At 43.4% G+C, this 23,102-nt stretch overlaps 1 protein-coding gene across 1 annotated transcript; it reads right to left on the bottom strand.

The window, feature by feature from the left end:
- Positions 1-4,540: 4,540 nt before the first annotated feature.
- ISOC1 (isochorismatase domain containing 1) lies at positions 4,541-22,957 on the bottom strand. The gene is made up of 5 exons (XM_032476643.1): positions 22,560-22,957; positions 12,950-13,069; positions 12,642-12,845; positions 10,708-10,824; positions 4,541-5,674 (listed from the first exon to the last, which is right to left on the bottom strand). Exons 1-5 carry the CDS (start codon positions 22,878-22,880, stop codon positions 5,528-5,530), a joined length of 909 nt encoding a protein of 302 aa, XP_032332534.1. The 5' UTR covers positions 22,881-22,957; the 3' UTR covers positions 4,541-5,527.
- Positions 22,958-23,102: the final 145 nt, after the last annotated feature.

The raw sequence follows: 23,102 nt of genomic DNA, 5'->3' as shown, positions 1-23,102 counted from the left end.
TTTAAAAATGCTAAGTCTTTTTTTAAAAAAGCTCTTTATAGCCAACAGCATAGAGAAAGTTGTCTATATAGATTAAAACAAAACAAAACAAAGCCTTGGGAATAAAGAATTTCCATTTTCCACTCAAGCCTCATGCGTCGTGGTCACCATGACTTGCTACAGGGGTGTCTCCCTTGCAGGATGTCTGGCTCACGTGACGGCAACACAGGGGATTAGTTACAGCAGTTACGGCACAGTTTCTAAATTCTAAGTTAAAATCTGCAGTTAAAACCACAGGCTTCCCACTTCCAACCAGGTGGATGACCTTGGGCAAGTTAATCACTTAGCCCTCCAGTTACATCACAGGGTCGTTATGGGGATTGAGTCAACAGATATAAAACATGGAGATACCTGGCACATTTCCTAATGTAATGGACACTCACATGTTAAACTTGATTTGCTTTTAAAAAACCTGACGCGCAGAACTGAGAACTGCAAAGACCCTTACACAGGGCACCGTTTAGTCCAATCTCTTCATCGTACAGATGAGACATTTGCCCCAGGTGCTGAAGTTATGAAGACTCAAGCCTGGTCAGCCATTTGAAAGCTTCCCCTTATACAGTGCAACACACATCCCACAGCTCTTTCTCCAGTACTGAAAGAAAATCCCCTGTTCTTCCCTCTCCTGCCAATCCCCTCCAACAAGAGCCCCAATCATTTTTTTTAATATGCAAAGAAAGGTATGTGACAGATACAAACACACATAATGTTATATCTAAACCATGCTGTCTACCTGCAGGAATAAACTGCTGAAATCTAATATGGACATCAGAGGACACAGTGTAAATTTTGCCAAATTCTCCAAAAGAAAAAAAGCCCTTACTGGCATACAAACAACACAACAAAAAGATAACATATGGGTAACAGCTAACAATTTACACCTGCCTTCTTCATTGGTTTCATGAATTCTTTCTGGGGTCTTAATTTCTTGGAAAAATCTCCACATTTCCAGCGTATACAAAGCATTCCACATTTTTAGTTGGGGCTGCCAAACTGGCTATTTCGAAGGCACAATATGCATTTTTCAGAACCCCAATTCAAAGCTGCATGTATTCAAAATACTTTAACAATGAGCAGTTGTGTATTAACCATAGGTTCTGAGACACATCACTTTTCATTTCTTGCATTTACTGTCTCAAGTGGGAGGAACAATGTAACCAGGAAGCAGCTGCACGAACAATGAACAAAATGAAGCCGAGGGACCTCTATAACTGAGTTGGAAAATACACCGTGCAACTAACAATTAAATTATCAAGAAACAAAGCCCCATTTATGACAGGTATGCTCTAGGTTGACTATTTTCTGTAATGAAAAAATACAAAAAGCTAACTTTACAATGAAAAATGCTGTATTATTAACACAATGGACATACATTTTTCCTCCCGTCCCACTTTCCTGGAAATAAACAGAAGCTAAGGGGAATGTAAAATACATTCTCTTGATGGCATCCCACTTATTTCCTTCCTCCCTTCTTATAAACATGACTGCAAATCAAAAAAAACAAACAAACAAACAAACAAAAAAACCCACCACCAAAAACACTGTATTAGTTTTCTACTGCTGTGTACCAAATGACCACTAACTTAGCAGCTTCAAACAAGAGTAACGTCTTACCCCCCGGTTCTGCAGGTCAGCAGTCCCAGCGCATCAAGGCTGCACGCCCTGCTCAGGGTGGAAATCAAGGCACCAACAGACCACACTCCTACCTGCTGGCTCTGGGGAAGAATCTGCTTCCAAACTCAGGCAGGCTGTTTGTCAAATTGAGCTCCTCATGCTTGCGCAGCTTAGGTCCCTGTTTCCTTGCTGGTCCCCCCACCTTCAGAGGCAGCAGCAGAGAACCTCCCTCGGGTGGAATCCCTCTCACACGCCGAGCCGAATCCCTTCTGCCACGACGAGCCTGGTCCTTTTTAAAAGCTCACCTGGTTTAGATCAGGAACACAAAGGCAATCTTCCCACCTTAAAGTGAACCGATCTGAAGCCGTAACCACCTGAGCAAACCCTTTACAGCTGAACAGAGACTGGTGTCTGCCCAAATGGGAGACACGTGAGCATCAGAGTGGGACCCCCAGGGCCCACTTCGGAATTCTGTTTCCTACAACAGGCAAACCAGGACTGAAATCTCTTGAATAGGAATTAAAAGGTTATTTTCCTTGACCACCATTTTGAACTTTAATCTCTCCTAAAAATAAACTTTGATAAGATGTCTGCTATTCAGATTTAAAGAAAATCAACGTCACTCAGAGTAAGAATTCTAAAAGCCAACAACAATTATTTGAAAAATCCATTTCAATCATATCTAGGTAATTGCTAGATCTCATTACGTGGCCTAGTGATTTTTAAATGTTTTAATCACGAGTTAAACAGTGACAACAGTGCTCTGTGGAGGAATAAGGAAGCATTAGTGATGTCAGAACACCGATCTGTAGTTATTTCACAGTGAAAAATAACGGTAGTTTTCATATTATCAGCCGTTCTCCCGAATTATTTAGAAGACCATCTGGAAAGAAGTACGACTACGTGGATGGCGGCGCGGCACAGGGAGAGCTCCCCACGCTGGGAATAGCCCTTCCGCTCCGCTCACGTAAAAGAGGGTGCTGACAGGGACCCAGATTCGGTATCTTATAGTAACCCACAGTGACAAAGGATATGAAAACGAATACACGCACGCACACATATGACTGAAACGTTATGCTATACACCAGAAATTAACACAATACTGTAAACTGACTATACTTCAGTGAGAAAATAAAGAAATAAAATATACAAGTGAATTCAAAACAAAACAAGACAGTATACTGATCTGCAGATTCCAAAATGGGTCGTCTCTCTGGCTCTTCCCCCTCCCTTCTGATAATTTTCGGCGTTATCTACTCACGTCTGGAAGCACACACACGTCAGTGTGTCGAGTCATCCAGTTCTCCTGCTGTGCCTTCCGTCACCTCTGCAACTTGACAAACAGCAGCTGTCTCTGGGCCTCACTAGCCACACTTGTAAAATAAAACCGTTTTAGAATTTCACAGCTGAAACGGACCTTTGAGATCATGATCTTTAAAGGTCCACCCAGATCTACAGTCATTTTGACCCAAATACCAACTTTTTAAAAGAGAAAATACTCCTCCTAATCAGAGAAACGTGGTATTTAAATGGACGTGACAGGGTATTGGGTTTCCTGGTTAGAATAGGTTATCACCTTTTTTACTTTTAACTTTAGATAAAGCTTCTGCAGATGTTTCAGCGTTTCAGTGAGTGAAACCCACCCCCGCAATTCAACACGCTGGAATATTCTTTTGCTTACGTCCTCAAGGTCCTTATTCCCATCAGTTAAAAAGAATTTTGTTATCCTACAAAATTATAGGCACTTCCAAATTCAAAGCATAATGTATTAAAATCAATTCAGGTTTCCTATAATAATAAAGACCTTGTCACCTTGTTTTGCATGATCTGCAAAAAATGGGGAGAAGGCAGACTTCACAAGTATACTTCTCTGAACTTTAATGTTGTACTGACATTCCTGAACCTTTGACATAATTCAATTCACATTTACTGAGAGGTCACGATATATCTGATTTTGTACCAGACTCTAAGCCTCCTAGGGGCATCTTTCTATACTCAGCACACAGTACAATGTTTAGAACTTCGTAGGTTCTCAAAATCAGTTTCCAGAGTGAATATAGAATAAATGCACAGGTCCTACCCTCTAGGAACTTAGAATCTAGTGGGAAAGACAGATCTTAGCCCAGTGAGACCCATTTCAGATTTGCAACTTACTGAACTGCAAGATAATAAACTTGTGATGTTTTAAACCACAGTGTTCATGGTAATTTGTTACGGTAGCCATAAGAAACTGATTCAAGGTCACTGAATTCTTTCAGCTGTGTAAACGAAGGGCCTGGGCACCATGGAGGAAAACAGGTGATGTTAGTTAAATCCTTGCTACTCAAGATATCATCCCTTCCAAGCAGCTAGCCCTGGTGGAAACTGCCTTTCTTTTGGAAATGAGAAATATCAGGCACAGAACCCACACCAATTGAATCAAGTCAGCAAATTAACAAGAACCCCAGGTGACCTGCATTCATATTAGAAACTGAGAAACACTAGGTTAAACATATTAAAAACTTGAAAAATCTCTGATTCTTCTTTTTTTGACACACAAGTCAGCTGGAAAAAAATATTTAAATATACTGATAAGAAGAACGCTTGGTTGGTTGTTACCACTGACAAAATACACATTTCTACTGCTCTTAAATGAAGAAGATCCTTCAGTACAATCCATTTGCCTCCTTCTGTCTTTGAAAATTCTCATGAGTTGCAAGACTACAAATGTCAAAAAGTTTATGCCTTTCAACCAATAGCAGCATCCCTAGAACAGTCTTCAAAGAGCCATGACGTGGGGGGCGAAATAAATTCATCCACATGATACATTTTCTTTAATTACTTTAATATAAAAGACAGCCATGTTCCATATTTCACATAATGTTTAAAAAGAAGTTTTAAAACCCTATTATAAGTATTTAATGAAAATAAATTTATTGAAGGGCAGTAATGACTACAAAATGAATGCTACCAAATCATACTGAGGCTTTTTGCATTAACAATTGGAGGGTAGGTGGAAAAAATATCAGACAAGAATATGGGTTTCTTAAAACTACATTTTATCCAGCCTTTATCTTTTCATAAATCTTGTGCGTATCAGAAGACGTATTCAAGATAACTGTAAAGGTATTCAGCTAAAGGAATATTTCAAAGATCTTAAAACAGCCCTCCACCAATTATATGACACTGCAATTCATCCCATCTGTTAAAACAGCAAAATTAAAACGAGCAATGGCCCAACAAATCTTTCTAGGTAAAAGATTCAGCTAAAAAAGAGAACATTAATAGAAAATCAGTGATGGTGACCAGAATAAGAAAATTAGCATAAGTAAGAAATTATATAATTATTCAACATAACTTCATCTGGTTAAATCAAGGCAACTTACTCAGTGAATAAGTTGACTGCATTGTGAGGGAAGGGGTAACACGATCCAGAGCCCTGCTTTTAACTTCTCATATAATAATCCTATTTCAATCAACCTGTAAAGTAAAAGCACTGAATCCACATTAAATTATAACATATAATCTTACAATAATACGAAAGTCAAACCAGTACTGGTAGATCTTTGTCTCCACTATGCACAAGTTAAGAAAACTTCACAAGAATGTGCACTTTTGAAAGTATGATCACTGTATATGGTTTAGACAAAACAGGCACCTCCATTATAACTGTTTTAATAAATAAAAGCACATGAACATAAAAAGAAGACAAGCAGCACCTGAAGCCTTTGACGTTTGTAACTAAATGCTGGTACCCAAATGGTCTAACGGTTAAGTTTTACTAAGAGGCGCAAAAAAGGAGCCAATTTTTTATTTAACGTTTTAATTCTAGTGGAGACAAGAGCTTACAGCCCTGTCCCCTGATGGTGAGGAGCATACCGGTCCTTCAAACATCTTACACTTTGGAAAGCAGCCCCGACTCTGGAGCACTCGCCTTAATCAGATTCTGAATCTCCTTGAATTTTGGATGGTCTTTGTCAGCCACCAGCTGCAGCAGAACAGCCTCACTTGTGGTCACTATGATCCCAGTTCGAGCAAGACGCTTAAAAAAAAAAAAGGATAAAGACAAATCAGGAAATACCCATGAGAAAGAACATTGTATTAAAACAGCAAAAAGCATGCCAGGAGACAAGAGTTAGTGTCCTCTGTCAAAACCATGGTCTTCAGCCACACCATCAAATTCAGGGATGAGCAGAGATCTCAAACTAGCCAAGCCACAAACCCATCATGATAATTCTCAGTCTTAGCAGTAAGGACTAGAAACAAGTAAAAGAAAACAGGGAGCCAATATTATGACTTCTATGTGCCAGGGACAGACGTGAAAACAAAGCTAAGGACTGTACAATGATTCTTCATTTCTTTTTTTTCTGTCTCCAAATATCTGACATAAAATGTGCATGCCGTCCCACAAGTGAGAAATGCGGGCACTAGAGGAGCCTCATGTGAGGTTTAAGAACGGCCCCCCGGCTGATAATGGAACCACCACCGTTGCCACCATCAGTTTAGAATCACTAAACAAGAATATAAAATTTAAGGCTGCAGAGAGTTTCACTGACAAGTCAAAGAATGTCCTTGCTAAATTGCTCCTGAGTAATCATAATACAGCTAAGGACAGAAATCTTGGCGGGGGTGAGTGCAGAGGAGGGAGGAAGAGGAAAAAGGGAGGGCGGAGGGCAAAGAAGAGAAAGCGGAGAAAAGCGGGGGTGGGGGGGAGGAGAAGAGATTCTAGGGCAGAGACTCATTTTCTGCATGTACTTATTAACAGAAACCCTCGGGAAAAAAACAGGCCAACTGTTGTCTCAAGGAGCACCCAGTGGAAGAGCCGTTGAAGATGAGGTGGTGAGACAAGTCCTGTGCAAGTCGGAGGAAAAGACCCAGAGCAGGCCCGTCATGAAGAAAGAGTCACCGGAAAAGCCAGGGCATCCGTCGCAGTGAGAGTAAACCCTTCAGGTGGCTGTGGGTCCGCAGGCCCAACCCTCCCCCTGGCAGACCCCTCCTTTTTATGAGTGGAAGGGAGTCTGAGCCACAGCCTACTCATCAGAAAGCAAGCTTGGCCTCCAACCGCCCGTACAGGAGTGTGCAGAGCAGCTGACCAGAAGTCTTGAGAAATGAAAAAAACAAGCAGAAAGTGACACCGGAAAGAGGAAGCAGGGCTGCTAGTGTCCTGTACGCTGGGACAGAGCCTTCTGGAGACCAATTTCCTCCTCCTTGCTTTTCAGTCAACTCCTGACTATCGTATCAAAACCCTGAGGAATCTCAAAGGACTGTGTGCCTGGTTCAGACGGAGGGGTGGGGAATAAATGTCAGACCAGCTGGAGCTTAGCTGGGTGGATGTCCAGTCACGCAAGCCCTTCACCAGCCGGCTGCCCTGCCGGCCTCACTGCTCCCTGTTGACTCAACGGGCTGCCAGTGATTCAGCGCGAGCCTGAATCACATGTCTGTGACAGTGCTTTATACACTCCACAGTGCTCACAAGGTCAGTTCTCAGTAATCTTTCTAGTTCCCTGGAGAGGCAGGAAGGACAGAAAACCACTCCCAGGACTGAGGAAGAAATACGACAGCCAGCTTTCCACAGTGCTCTGCTGACCAGAGCTGGGTCCAGCCTGAGCCAACAGTCCTCGGGGAGGCTGAGCCCCTACAGCCCTGAAGGGGCAAGCTGGGATGCTCGAGGCACAGAAACGCGCCTCAGTAAACTGAAACCTGCACAGAATGACTTCGCTCCGGACTCAGATATGGCCAATACTGACTGAATTCAAAACTCAGCAAGCCAAGAAGCTGCGTCGGGGGAAGGTGCGGTTCACGCCTTTGCTAAGAATGCAGAGCTTCCACATCGGGCTCACAGACCTTCCCTCGGCGCCTGCCAAGCCCCAGGCTGAGAGGGTACCTGAGCAGGAAGGGAACAGCGGGCCCCTTTCTGGACCCCAGCAGGCCCCCGCCCACCACCCTGAGCTAGGGGACACCTGCAGCGCCGGCACCAAGCTCACTTTACTTCCCGGCTTCAAAAGGGCCCATTAAAACTCCAGCTGTTTAATGCTAATGGGTTCATGGCTCAGTAGGCTTCCCGAGTTCCTCCCTTACGCTTGCAAAACCAGTCCAACTAGGCCAAGGGAAAGAAAGGTTACTCTGACCCACAAACCTGAAAATGCAAGAGCACAAAGCCATGACAGCCTCAGGGAGGGCAGGGGCAAAAAGCCTAAACCCAACTCCCCAGAAGGACAAGGACATCGACAGGCTTTCATTCTATTTTACTTCACATTTACTCTGCAGTTGTACGTTGCAAGAAGAATGCCTGAAAGAGCGTAGGTGCTCAAAAAGTCCTGTGGAAGAAAGCACACACCGCAGATCCTGGCAGAGACGTCTCTGACTTTGGCAGCTACGAACGTCCTCAGTGTAACAGGCACTGCAGTGGGGGTGGGGCGGGGTGTCAGGAGTTATCCGACGTGGGCGTGTCTGCAGGGATGGGGAGAGGGGAGCTGGCGGGCTGCTACTCCACTTTCACAGTCACAGAATAAAAGAAAAGCCTTCACATTTCTCCCAAGGATTTAGGGACTAACTGAAACGCCTCCAGAGCAAATGAAGGCTGAGAGGAGAAACCCGACACGTGGCACATCTCCGCCAATCACCACCCGACCTGGTTCCTCCTCCCTCTCCACCTCTGCACTTTAACCCCAGGCGATGCCGGCTGCTGCAGGCTCTTCCCCATCCACCCCAGACCATATTCTTTCCTTCCCTCCTCACAACTTCTCAGGACTCATCCCTTCTGGGCCTTGGAAGCTAACAGATGCGCAGACCTGTCTAACCAGACAAACCTCATGAAGACAGCAACAAATCAGAGCTACAGTGAAATAAAAGCCAACGGCTAATAGCTGAGTGCTTACCGTGTATGTCACTGCACTAAGTGTTATCGACATTATTTCATTTAATCCTCACAAAAATCCTCCCACGTAGTGACTATTATTATTTCTATTTCACGGCTGATGAAAAAGTAATCAGTTGATAGAAGAAAGAAATGGAAAATTTTATTCGAGCCAAACTGAGGATTATAACCCAAGTGCAGCCCCACGGAAAGCTCTGGGAATAGCTTCACCTATTAGAAGTCAAAGCACAGTTATGTAAGTTTTTTGAGACAGAGGGCTGTTGATTAAATGATGTATCATTGACAGGTTACACAATCCAGATCTAAGTGATACTGTGGCCCCTTAAAGATCACGAAGGAATGCTATCTTCTAAGGAGCTGTCTGGTTGACGGTAGGAGAATGTTGCTCTATGGCTGAGCAGGTGTGGCTGCCGACAGGGGAGGTCTGGTGGAAGCTTTATGCAGACACAGTGCACAGCGGAGGGAGAGAGGAGGCCAACGGGCAGCGAAAACTTTTTCATGTTTAAATTTTTCTTGTCTTACCGGTAAAATATGTATTTTATTTCACATCACCAATGAGAAATCTGAGGCACAGACATTAGATAATCTATCTAAGGACACAAATTTACAAAATGCCAGAACCTGTACTGAAACCCCTGTTATCCCTGCCTGGTCTGGACTCCTAGTTGGTGAGATGACAGGCTACCTCTAAAAGAATAAGGTTCAGAGGGTAAATGACTGACTTTTTATTCTGAGTTTTGTTAGAAGACAGAACTGCCAACAATCAAAAATTTCTGTAGTAAATGGCATAAGGACATGGCTAAAAAACTTAAATGAATGCAGCACAGAAGTTCTTGAAATCTCTTCACAAGCAAAGATTTTTGGTTTTGTACATTTTTGGCTTTTCATTTCCTTGGAAACACAGGGCCTCAGCAATACCATAAAGGTCACTCACAGGAAAAGCGCTGCTTGCCGAGGTGACATGGATCTGACAGTGGCAGTGTTTAAACCAAGATTACCAAAGAGATTTGAAAAATGGAGGCTGATAGCTCATGACTATAAGGATAGCCGGAAGAGCTTTGCTTACATGGGAAGAAGCAACACTTCGTACCTAACTAACCAGAGGACCCAACAGTTCAAATAAACTTGAAAATAGCTGAGCAAAAGAAATAAAACCATCTCCACCTACAGTCCCAAAATAGGACTCACTTCTTCAGGAATAAGAGAAGGGATGTGCAACCAGGGCCTTAAAACTACTGCCGCTGCCAGCTGCCCACCTGCTTCTGCGTCGGCCCTGCCCATTGACTTCACCTTCTTTCTTTCCTCTCTTTCTTATTTGCCCAACTCCCCACCCCAGGAACATTTTAGGCTAAAGAGATGACAGCAATGCTATCGAGAAAGTGGCTAATAGGTCAGCTTGTGCATGGAACACTGGAGGTCTCCAAAAAAATCTATAATTTCCATGTTCATTCACCAGTTGAAAACCCAGCAATTCAATCCAGACCTACATTACTCTAAAACGATTATAGAATTAGAATTAGAACGAAACATGAAAGAGAGAGATCCATCACGTGGAGGGGAGGTTTCAAAGGATGACATGGTAGTTTGTGTTTCAACAGTTTTGGAGTAGGAGATGTTTAAGGAAGACTACTGTTACGCAAAGTGGATGAAAATCACAACCCCCTGACTCCAGGGTCCGTCTTGACACTCCAGCCTAGACAGTCAGGGAACACTGCACGTGCGGTGCCCACAGTCAGTGACTCACCTCCTAGTCCCAGAAATGCAAGTCTGAAGCGAACGTTAAGGCTGAACTAGGCCTAGGCCCACCACGCCTTAGGTTTTGGCTAGATCTTGGCTGAGTTAAGCCTAACTAGACCGTTTTTAATTTGCAAATCTCTAAATAGTTCAGGTTAAGCTTTCTGGAATACCTCTTAGTCCATGTGTAAAACTATAGCAAAGTTATGACAAAAGATGTAAAGGAGCGTTTGGCATCACTAGAAATCTGGTTGCAAAGACAGAGAAGATATAAAACAGGATACAGTGGTGAGACCCCAGAGGTCGGTCGGTGCAGAGTAGAGACTCTGCAACCAGTGAGTCTGAAATCGTCAGACCAAGCTGAAATTTAAGAGGTACATCTTTCACTGCTGCTACATATTCAATACCCTTCACATTTATCTGGAGAACGTGGTAAATGATTTCTTTTACAGCAGGACAATTACCTCAAGAGCAAACATCCTGTCCATCATGCTTCTCGATGACGTGGCATCAGCAACAATATGAACCTCAATCCCTCGGCCAACTAGCTCCAGAGCTGTTTGTTGGATGCACACGTGAGTCTAGAAGGAAAGCGAAAGATCGTATGTAATAATGTGGTAAACTAAAAATATCTGCCAAATGTGCAATAACATGGAAAAGCAGGAAGGGCACTACAGGTCTGATGACCTTGTCCGACATCTGGTCTCGCCTCTAACTCACTAGTGATGTCGAGCATAAACGGCATCTCTGGCCCTGGGTTCCTCTCCAAAGTCAGGAACTGGATTACATCAGTGCTCTTTGAACTGGGAACCTTGAGCGCAGTCTTAGAGCCCTGAGAGGATTTTTTTTAAAAGATTTTCATCTGTGTCATCTGGAGGACCTTCATACGGCCGACTGCTCCCACCTGGTCTGGGTGCCACTCGCAGTTGAGTTTATTTTTGTATTCACACCGAGTGCCTAGCACAAAGGATGAGTCTGTAGTACTGCAGGCAGAGACAGTGGTGGGGGAACTGAGTCGTTACAAGGCACCCAGTACTGAAGGTAGGACAGGTTAAAAATAACCTGTAACACAGGCAAAAAATACCCGGTACACATCACCAGCAAACGCATTATACAGATTCCATCTCTGTAAGTACTACCTTGAAACAATTCATTAGCAGAGAATAAAGAGCAAAAACATGTTCCAACGATAAGTGGATTATACAACCAACGAAAGCAGATTTTAATAATGCCACGATGCCAACCTTATCTTCACATGGCCAGAGAACTATGGAGAATTATCAACTGACAACTCATTAAAATTAGCAGTGAAGGACTGCTAAAGATGACGGTGATTAGGCATGAGGTCTAATAATGATGAACAAGCAAGAAAAGCACAAAAGTCAGCAACAGCACTCGGCATGGCATATTTATGCAAACGAGCTTCCTTTATATTGTCATTATTTAAGTCAAAATACAGAAATATTTTACATACATTTAAACTTGAGGCTATGTCTTTCTCCTAGTAAAACTTACTACTATAAAACCTACCATCGGTGGGGAGGATATAGCTCAGTGGTAGAGTGCGTACCAAGCACAAGGTCCTGGGTTCAATCCCCAGTGCCTCCCCCCAAAAAGTATACAGTGTATGTCAATGACAGCTCAACCAAACTGGAAGGGAAAAAAATGATTTAAAAAATTGGAAAAAAAAAGAAAACTAAAACCTACTATCAAAACATCATAGGTATCTTAAATTAACATTACTACTTGGATTTCATTGTTTTTAGTTTTTTTCACAATTTACAAATTTTAGTTCAAAAGCTATTTAAAAGCTATGATTAAATACTTATACTCTATTTATACATGTGCAAAAAAAATAAACCAAACAAAAATCACTTCAATCAGCATTAGGAATCCACGAGTATTTTTTTCCTTTAAAAAAAATATGTACATGATTCAAACGTGAATGACAATGAACTACATGACTTCTAAGGTTTTTCTAAAAAATTGGACCAAGGTGAAATCCTACATGAACACAATGCCTTCAGTGAAAGAAAATGTGTTCCAAAAGTATAGTGGTTCAAAGTAAAGGCACAAGAATCAATCAGGTCCGCGTGCAGCTCCTTTCCTGAGCTAGCCATATGACCTTGGGGAAGACATATATAGCATCTGGGTTTTAGTTTGCTAATCTATAACATGCTGAGACCAAAAGTATCTAGCTCAGAGGATTGCTGTGAGAGTTCGACGAAGTGATATAAAGTATTTAGATCAGCGCAATGCAAATAGTCAACACTTAATAAATGGTGGCTATTTCCCACCATTATTACTGACACGGTCATCTGCATACGAAATTACATTCTGGAAATAACAAGTTTTCTACAAACAATATTGTGTGCAAAACATAGCAAGAGGTACTTACTTCTACTCCAAACAACACAACACTCCTGACTCCAGGAATCTCTGCTAATGCTGCTTCCACTTCTGGCAATACCATTGAAAACTTGGTCTTTGGAAGTACCAGTTTTACACCTGTTAAATCAATTTCTTGAACAGTGCTTCCAAGACCTTTAGGGTACTGTTCTGTTACAATAACTGGAATTCCTAAAATCCGGGCCCCCTGCAACTGTGGGGGGAAAAAAAAACCCACAAAGATAATTAGCAATATACATATGTATGTGTATGAAACTATATCATGCAAATTGGAAAAAAATAAACAAACAAGCATACCAATCTCTGTCCCACACTAATAATATCTCCAAAATACTTAATGGCTGGTCTGAACCTTTCCTGCATATCACAGCAGAAAAACACAGTGCTTGAAGGTGTAAGATTTCCCAGGGTAGTGAGCTGAGGAAAAAAGAAAAAAGAATGATTTAGCACTCGTTATACAGTGACATTTATTTTCAGCAGAGGTCAGTAAAGAGAGAAAAACATTTCTACTGTTTGACCCATTAAGTCAATAGCTACAACTATTATTCAAAAGAAATGATATGAATAACAGGAAAAAAATTATCCCCAAAGACATTCACTGAATTGCTTTTAATGGTGAAAATTAGAAATAAACCAAGAGCCCGCAATACAAAAAATGATTTCACAAATTTTAACACATTCACTGACAAACATTTTTGCCAATTTAAATAATATACATGTTTTCAAAGAATTTGTATCATCTAAGAAATGCTGATAATCTATGTTAATTTTAAAAACAGAACACAGTTTAATAATGTATCGGTTATGTAAAAATATGACAAAAAAAGTAGGAGCAAATATAGGAAAATAGTAACAAGTGGTTATACAGTTAGGGATGCTGGTAATATTTTTTCATAATACCTTTCTCTTATTTTTCAGATGCTATTTAAAAACATTTCCCAAATATTGTTTAAAAGTATGTATTACTTTTATAATTCAGAAAAAAATGTTGAAATAGTAAAAACCTAACTTTGATGATGGCATTGCTCACAAGTACAAACAGTAAAATTTAAAATAATCTGTAGCAGTGACTAGAAAAACAGAAACAAATCTAGAATTCCTACTGTCCAAAACATGAAATTTAAAAAACAGAAACAAATCCAGAATTAATGCTATCATCAACACAGAAATATTAAGCTCTTACTCTCAAGAATAACTTCTTAGAGTTCAAAGAAATGCAATAAAATGATGCCAAGCACATCACCACTGTGAAATGGACAGACATAAGGCTGAATCTGCATTCTTACACGTATTTATCACAATTGGGAAAGTCAACGAATTAAGTCAAGGAGAGCTGGGAATTAGATCCAAGCTTCACATAAATTGCTGGAGTTAGTCTATTCTAACAACTTGGGCCCAATAAGGATCTACCAAAAAGTGAAAATCACTGTTAAATACAAGAATTTAATCTCACTGGGTTCTTCAAACTCCATAGTGCTTTTCTTTCTCCCTTCTCAAACTAGAGGAAGTTCCATCAGGATGCGGTCTGATTCTGAATGAACCTACACCACTACTCTTAATAGCCACCCCTTTAACCTCCCCTCTAATTTGTTTTGTTCTCTCTAAAACCACCCACAGAAAATAACTACTCATAATTTTCCAGAGGAATCTGAGTCCTGATTCCATGGTGGTGCCTTGACCACCAGCCCGGCCCTAGACTCTGCCTTAGTACCTCTGCACAAGGCATCCTCTCAAGAAACAATTAGAATGGGAATTCACTGAAACATTAAAAGGAATCTTTTAACAACATGACTGTTCCAGTTAGTCTGCCCTTTATTTATCTTTGTCCTGGTCTGAAGGACTCTGGCACCTTAATCTCCTCTACAAACGTGCGCTGATTAACCACATGCAGTCCAACACCACGGTCTCGTCAGAATGGGAGTGCCATCTGTAATCCTAACACTATGGAGAGGGTTTTCCTACACTGCCAACAAAGTATGTTTAAAATAAATATTCAAGCATCTTAAATTATGTATTCCACCTTCGGTTGCTACGTTACTTAAAATTTTAATACAAGTATTATGCTTCCATATGGTCACTTTCAAAAGCAGTAAGTATGATGTATACATAAGCACTTCAGGAACTATGTTGAAAACCAATCACTACTTATGACTATGTATCTTAAATTCTCAGTAAACATTAAATCCTGGCTCAAAATCTATATGTATTGTTTTTATGCATTTGGCCCATGGGTCCGTAGTCACCTAGAATGTGTTCAGGGCACGCTGTGAAAAGCAGTTTACCTACAACTGCCCCTTTTCAAACAACTGTGATGCAACTTGGCAATCTTGCCGTTCTGCCCCAGGGGAAAACCAGCAAGGAAGCAAAACTAAACTCTGGGCAGTCGCACCATAACCAGCACACTCACATTTCCACCTGCTGAGCTCCCCACGCTCAGATCTCATCTCCGCTGTTCTGATAACTCTGTGTACACAGGACTAGCAAGTTTGGTTGTCTGGGCTCTAAATTCACAGAAGGTTACAAAGAGCAAATCAGAAAGGAAACTGCTGGAGAGGCAAACTGACAGCAGCAAGAAACGACAGCTGACGGAGAAGAGAATAAGAATACAATACGAGCAGATCAAAAGTCAACGACAGTCCCGACTCCCATGAAGGAGTAACAAGCTGTCTGCAGGTCATAAACTCGGACAACGTCACCTTATCACACTCATTACAAAAACATGAAGCTATGTAGTATTTCAGGATGACCATATAAAATGATCAAGATATTCAACATTGAGATGTTTAAAGGAATAAGGCCTTATCTACCCAGAAATCCTAGATTATTCAGAGCTGGGGTTTCCTGGGGTTCCCGTTACCTGGTGCTTCCCTACACCTCATTTCAGCTGTGAGGTATCTGTTCTGGGCAGGGGACCACACCAGATGTGTGATGTCATATTAGACAGACCGAGGAGTCAGAAAACGCAGCCCTGAAATCCTCACCACCCTGCAAAGCCTTTCTAACCCAGGAACTCATCATGAGTAAGGCTTCAGTTAAAGAAAGAAAGAAACCATACAGCTAAAGGGGTGAAGCTTTTTTTTTTTTAAATGCAGAGATGACTGGTTATAATTTAGCAAATCACAAATGCCTAGAAAGTCTTCTCTTCAGGAGATGACATCCCCTGGAAGATGGCCTGCTTCCTCAGAGCAGAGTACAGGGGGGAGGGTAACCGTACAGTGAAAAAAAACCTGCCTACTTTATGCAGGTGATCAAGATTAAGGTAATCAAAGAAGTCCTGTGGGTAGAATGTAGCCTTGACCGTGATGAGAATGACCTTCACCATCTTCCCCTCAGAATGCCACAACCCCAGCCTAAGCATGAGGAAGACATCAGAAAAACCAAAACTTGAGGTCCATTCTACCAAAATATCTAATCAGTACTTCTCAAAACTGTCAAGGTCATCAAAAACAATGAGACTCTGACGAACTGTCATAGCCCAGAAGAGTCTAAGGAGACATGACAACTAAAGGTAATCTGCATCCTGAATGGGACCCTGGAACAGAAAAAGGGCACTGGGGAAAAGCTAGTGAAATCTGAGTGTGGAGCTCAGCTAATGGGAATGCAGTGACAAAGTGAGCCACAGTGACTTAAGACGTTAGCAAGAGGGGAGCCAGGTACAGGTACACAGGAAGTCTCTATACTGTCTGTGCAACTTTGCTGTAAATCTAACACTATTCTAAAATGAAAAGCTTATTTTAAAAAAATGGTCTCCCTATGCTGTGGTAGTTGAGGGAAAAGATGCTACTTCATAAATAACCTTTGTATTTTACAGGACAGAAAGGAGGATTTGAGGCTACCAAAAAACAGAAGAAAAACAAAACAAACAAACAAAAAACCCACTGAAAAACTCTAATCATGTCCAACCAACCCCCCCCATACACCCAAAATCCACATGAATTTCAATAGCTGTTGTTAAATTATATACCGACTCCATAATTCAGGGACTTCTTAATGTGACTCAGAAATTTGTCTTAAACCAAAGCCTTGCAGATAACTAAAAGTGCTGCTCATCCTCAGGCGTGCTGCAACTGCAAGACAGCAAATTAAAAATGGACTTGACCAAATGCCGTCACAAGCAAGTAGAGCAATTACAGGTCAACACACATTCAAGAAGTACGAAGAAACCACGTGTAAAAATAAATACGTATATACGTGCACCTTCATACATGTATGTATCTACCTATATACATATCCCTCCTCCATATACATAAAAATACAGATTTCAGTGTCCATATTTCAATACAAAAAGCTGATCACAGCCAACGGCTTCCTCAAGCAAGAATTTAAGAGACCAGTTTCAAATACAAACACTTGTCCACTTTCTTTAGAACTGTCATAGCTGGGATTTGACCTTAGATTTCATATTCAGAAGACTTTTCACCCCCAAGTCCCATTATTACCATCACCAGTATTTACAGTACTTCCCATCCTTCACCACCACACGCGCCCTGACCATTTTCTGACCACGGCTGCTCCATCTGCAGGGAACCTGCTCCTCCCCTGCTTGGTCCCCAGTTACTCAGGACAGGCGCGGACAGGGTGGCCGGCCTCGCTCAGTGAGACACGGTACGCTGGTCCTGTTCTCTGCACGCCAGTAATGCATGGTGAGTGCTGCATGTTGAGCTGTGTGCTCCAAAATTCATGTTAAATCCCTAACCGCCTCGGAAAGTGGCCTTATTTGGCAACAGTCACTGAAAACATACTTAGTTAAGATGAGGTCATACTGGAGTAGAGTGGGTGCCTAATCCAGCATGACCGGCGTCCTTGAAAAGGGGGGAAATTTGGACACAGAGAAGGCCCTGTGAACATGAAAGCAGAGAGGAGAATGGTGTGTCTACAAGCCAAGCGACACCAGAGATGGCCGGCAGACCCCGGCGGCCAGGAGAGGGCCGTGGAACGACTCTCCCTCACAGCCCTCAGAAGGAGCCAAAGGCGATCTCCAGCCTCCAGAACTGCGAGAAGTAAGTTTCTGTTGTATAAGCCACTCTGTCTGTGGCACTCTGTTGCAGCAACACCCAAGCGAAGGACCACAGTGAGTATACCGTGTACCTTGAGGAACAAAGTTTGGAGTCGTAAATGTGATGTTTTCAGAAATTTGGTGGTCTGTCACAGTCACAACAGAGGTGCAATCTGCCTGGGAGAGGCTCCAGAAGGCGACACAAGGTATCGTTACTTCACTGAGAAGCGGACCCAAGGAAGTGTGACCAGTAAGGCCTTGTTCCGATACTGACTCCCTTAACACAGAGTTCCGTGATAGGACTCTCCTAGGTTACAAGGGAGCCTACCCAGCACAGCCCCTGGGCACAGGAATCTGAGTCCAAATCTCAATGCCACTCACTTCAATTACATGAGATGAAGCAAATCATTAACATCTCCAAACAGCAGTTCCTGAATCTGTAACAAAGCAACAGAAACAGTATCTACCTCATAGGGCTGTTTCAAAGATTAAATCCGCTTCATGTAATCAATCAATAACCACTGTGCGATGCCTCCTCTAGGAAACATACAGTACACTCTGAACTTCAGCACAGGTTTCTATAATGAGGTTACAATACCATTTACAGCTAAGATCCCTTAAGAAGCCAATATCTAAATAGAAATACGGATATTCCCTAACCTGTTATATTAACATAGTCTGTAGACTTAAGAAATGATTCATAAAGTGGATTTCCAAATATCACCGAAACACTTACAATTACATGATCTGTTCCTGACTAATTAGGTCTGGAGCTTCTTAATCCAGGCTGCAAGAGAATATTTATTTCACTCTTATTTTACAACATACTCACCTACTGTAAGCACTCATGTCACAAGCATTAATATTACAAGCTTAGCAGTTAAAGTATGAGCTTTCTAACGGGCCAAGGGAGGCCAGCTATCTCCACCCATTTTGGTGCTGAGGACTGGGGACCTCTTTAGATTGCACGGCAGGCTGAGGTGAAGGTGACACTGGCAAGATCCCAGGAACACAGTGACATCTGAATGGACACTAGATTTCCCTTGGCTAACTAAACGAAAGAAAAAAAAAAATTCCAACCACAGATCACAGCTCCCACTCTCGAACATAGCTTATTTACAGTAGCCTCTTTTGTATCCACAAGGGGCAAAAAGTGTACCATGCTCTGGGCGGTAATTTGGAATGTTTAATTTTTAAAAAGTCAGGAGGAGACAACATGAAACCCTCAGGAACCAGCTGCTCTGACACTGCCTGCCTCCCAAGGCAGGTCTGGCCTGCTTCTCTACTCCAGAGCTTCTAAGCGTCAGCTCATGAACCTGCTCCCTGGGGAAAGGTCCTATAATCAAATCACCACCTTGCAACAAGCAAGCCCAAGGGGAAACCATTCCTCTCCCTCCTCTTTCCAAACCCTGCCTTGTCTCCCTTCCCATCACGAACTCCGGTGTCTCTTGTAGCTATAAAATGTCCATGCCTCTGTTTAAAATAATAGTGGTAGTAATAAACCTCCAAGAAAGTGAAAGCTGGAACAGAACCCCTTCCCAATTAACCATCTCAGGGAAAGGTCAAAGTAACCTTCCCAGGGAAGCCCTTACCTTCTGCCCACACAAAGCTGCCAGAGCACCCCCCCCCACTCCACACTCAAGTAAAATCCTCTCCGGAGTGTCATTCTTACCACATCCACTTCTTTCTCCTCTACTTGGGCTCTGTCTTCCCTGGTGACAAGCTAGAAAAATACCTGGTGGTGTGACACCAAATTTACATGAGATTCCAGGGTTGAATTTTCCATTAGTTATAACTTGGGAAATACCTTTTGAGAAAGTCACACTTGTAAGTCATCAAAACGATCTAAATTCCCACTGTATAATCCTCTCATTTACATTTCTTCCCCTGTGTCTCAAAACTCCTCAGACCTCAAGCACTGTGACAAAGCAGAAGACACATAAGCCGTGCCTGAAACGTGAACTGTCCTCAGCTACCTGAGCCATCAGCAGACACGCAGCCACTGACAGAATATTGCAGAAGAGAAGACACTACAACGTTACCACAGCCTAACACTGGCAGTGGGGTCTTAAAGATCAGACCCCACAGGGCTGCTAACCAATCACCAGCATGGACAGTGTTTTACAGTGAATAGCAACAGCGGTCAGAACGAGCATGGCAGCAAACTCAAGTCCCAATGTAAATTAAGAACATTCTAGAATATAGGTATGTGAGCAGGGCCACCAACGCTCTAAGGCCTACTTTTGGAGAAGTAACAAGTAACATTACTGAAGCCGTGGACGGCATGTGACCAAACTTATGGTTTTTATCCCTGCCTCTGGGAGAAGGGGCCTGTCGTCCCCAGAGCATGGCCTCACTGACGGCCACTTCGAGTCTTCCTAAGTGACAGGCATCTGTTCCAAAGAAACAATGAACAGCGTCAGAACAAACGATGTTACAAGCTCAAGTCTGTGGTTTGTTTTGCATTCTGCTTGGTATTTTCATTGAGCATGGAATGAGAACACGAATTCTACATGGTCAGCGCAGGAGAGAACCTTCGCGTGCCCCGCTAGCTCTATCACTATCACCGCAGCACCTCAGACAATTTCCTCCATGTTCTGCTCTTCTGCAGAATAAAGAGTTAGATTATTAGGTAATGAACAAGACTTGGGTCTTATCCATGTTTACATCCTCTGTGCCAGGTACTTACAGCTGCCACTCAAATGTTTGTGGAACGAACTCTATGTTCTGGTCTAGTCATAAAACGTCCATGCCTCTAGCATTATACAGCTGGGTTCCAAAAATATAGTAAAATGGTCATGAAAAGAAATCTCTTCCTTTCTCTTCTGAGAGCATACATACACATATACACACACATGTGTGTGCACATACACACACGTATCTTCTCATATAAACAAGACATCAGAATAGGTATGGGGATATGTGTGTGTGTGTGTGTGTGTGTGTGTGTGTATACCTTTCCACATTATCTATTTTTAAGCTGGGGGAGGCATCTAACTGAAGAAGTCAAACTATTGTGACACTAAAATAATATAAAAGAAAAATATTTTTAAATACTTTATAATATATAAAGTATCATATAACAGTTACTTAAGGATTCTTGGACTATTTAGTGAAAGAAGATAAGATTTTTTTAAAGGATGGATCAGAGGAGTGCTCTTATTATAATTATTACTTCAAACATCATCACAAGAAATTAACTACATTTTATCTTCTATGCCAAGCAAAATATTTCAAAAGTTACATGTTACTTGAATTATGTAATGTCTTCTGAGAACGTACAAGACATTTCAGGTATATACATATACATTATTAATTTCTAAAACGTCTGATTAAAAAGAGTTGTTACACAGACCTTTAATTTTTCCAAACAAAAAATTCTATCTTGGGGGAAAAAAGGCCTTAAAGACTTGGCTTTGAAGGGGTGACAGTTTGGCATAACATCTTACTAGGTAACAGCCCACCCACCCTCCCAACCACTACAGGAAATGCATCACAAAGAAGCCTGCATCCTCAGTAAAGCTCCAGACCTCTTCAGTTAGCATTTGGATCCTCGCCTTTATTAATGGATTTGTAAAATGTGCATCCAACTTCTTCCAAATTTTGGCAGCAATAATCTAAACAGACTGACAGGGAAGGCTGCAGAGAGGTGTCAGCCATGAAAGCTCCGAAAGACATAAAAATGGGGAGTAGTAAACACCTATAAACCACAATTCTCCCGACAACAGGGCAACTTCTACGGTATCAGACACCATCTGACTCCAAGGGTTGACCGTGGAATCCCCAGCCTTCGTCCTCCGAACAAAAGAACTTTATCCAGGTTAAAGTACCTACTTTGGAAGCTTCTGGCCTGGGTGCTGGGGTGATAAACAAAACCAATTCCGTGGCCAACTACGACTGAAAAAAAAAACAAGCAAACTAGAGAATAATCCTCAGAAGATGACACTAAAATACTAAAATGTTTTCTAAGCCCGAGACCCACATTTCAGTTTGGTCTTCCAAAGAAACGGCTTATCGGTTTCTCTAAAAAAAAAGAAAAGAAAAAAAACGTTATGGTGTAGTACCTAAAATATACCTTTTGTTCTTGCTTTTCAAATACATAAAATTCTCCAGGGAATCCTCTGAGCGTAAAAAGAACACGGGAAGCAGATCTGCGTAGTGTAAGAGAATGCCTTTTTAAAAAAATTTTAAAGGTATAAAATAATCCTCAGGTATAACAACTTTTTCAGCCTGCACGACCAGGAAACAATGGTCGGGCCAAAGTTGGGTATTTAAGAAGGTACTGCAGTCCTGAGTCAAATGACTTTTGCAACGTAAGAGATGTATATGTAATCAACAGATTCAGCAGTTACTAGGAAGAGGCTAAACAAATTCTTACTTGACTCACGGTTAGGAAAGGCTCACGATCAAAGAGCCGAAAGCTGGGGAGGAGAAGGGAGGATGGATCTGACACCTAAAGTTTGCGCTTCCGCAAGTGGTAAACACAAATCGGGGAACAAACCCTAAGGCCAACGCTCCCCACAATCTCTTTTCCCCAGTTCTGCATCACCCCAAATTAAAAACACAGCTACACCGCACAGCCCTTCGGTTACGCAGGAGGCTGGGGCTCGCTCCTGGCACACAAAGCGGATGCGGGCGGCTGAGGACCACACACGTGGGGGCGTTCGCGCGAGCCGCCACGAGCAGGGAGGCCCACGCCCCGTTCTCGGCCGAGGACAGCCGGTGACCGTCACCTTCGGACAGGCACCTTCGCTCGGCCGTCCCCGAGGCTGGCGACAGCGACGCGGCCCTTCCAAGCCGGCGGGGCGCGCAGGGCCCGCCGCCGCGGGGCACCTGAGGAGCGCGGCGGGGACGGGGACGCACCGGGACCGGGAGCAGCGGTGGGGCGCACGGCCCTCCCGCGGGACCCACCTGGATCTGCAGCGGCACGAGGCGCACCTTGCAGCGCTCGCTCACCGCGAAGCCCTTGGGCAGGTCCACGTACTGGCCCCACTCCTCCGCGAAGAGCTGCACCACGAATTTGCGGTGCATGTCGATCTGGTCGCCGTACAGGCTGAGGAACTTCTGGATGAGCAGCTCGTAGCCCGCGCCATGCGGCACAGCCGAGGGCCGCGCGAAGACCGAGAAGCAGAAGAGCACCGGGACGGTGCCCGACGGCGCCCCCGCGCCGCCGCCGCTGCCGCCGCCGCCGCCGCCGGGGAGCGCCGGCACCGCCGGCTCCGCCGCCGCCATGTTCCCGGAGCGTCTGCCAGCTCCGAGGCCGCGAGGCGCAGACACGGCCGGCCGCCGCGGCCCCGCCTCCCCGCGCCGCCCGCCGCCCGCCGCCCGCTCGGGGAGGCGAGGGGGCGGGCCCTGGCGGCCGCGGCTGGCGCGCCCTCCCCCAGCCCCGGCGGAGGGCGGACCGCCGGGGAGGGCCGGGTGCTGGGGCCCCGGCGCGCGGGCGAGCGCCTGCGC

The sequence above is a fragment of the Camelus ferus genome, chromosome 3, assembly GCF_009834535.1.
Source record: "Camelus ferus isolate YT-003-E chromosome 3, BCGSAC_Cfer_1.0, whole genome shotgun sequence".
Classification (NCBI taxonomy): Eukaryota; Metazoa; Chordata; class Mammalia; order Artiodactyla; family Camelidae; genus Camelus; species Camelus ferus.
Note: the sequence above shows the minus strand (reverse complement) of the source record. Positions and strands in the feature narration are given on the sequence as shown.

Coding starts and splice junctions, on each gene's coding strand:
- ISOC1 (XM_032476643.1), bottom strand. CDS start 22,880: ATGGCGGCGGCGGAGCCGGCGGTGCCGGCGCTCCCCGGCGGCGGCGGC. Junction 10,825..12,641: donor TTGTGTTGTTTGGAGTAGAA/GTAAGTACCTCT, acceptor CTTTCCTTCTAG/ACTCACGTGTGCATCCAACA. Junction 5,675..10,707: donor ACAGGATGTTTGCTCTTGAG/GTAATTGTCCTG, acceptor TTTTTTTTTAAG/CGTCTTGCTCGAACTGGGAT.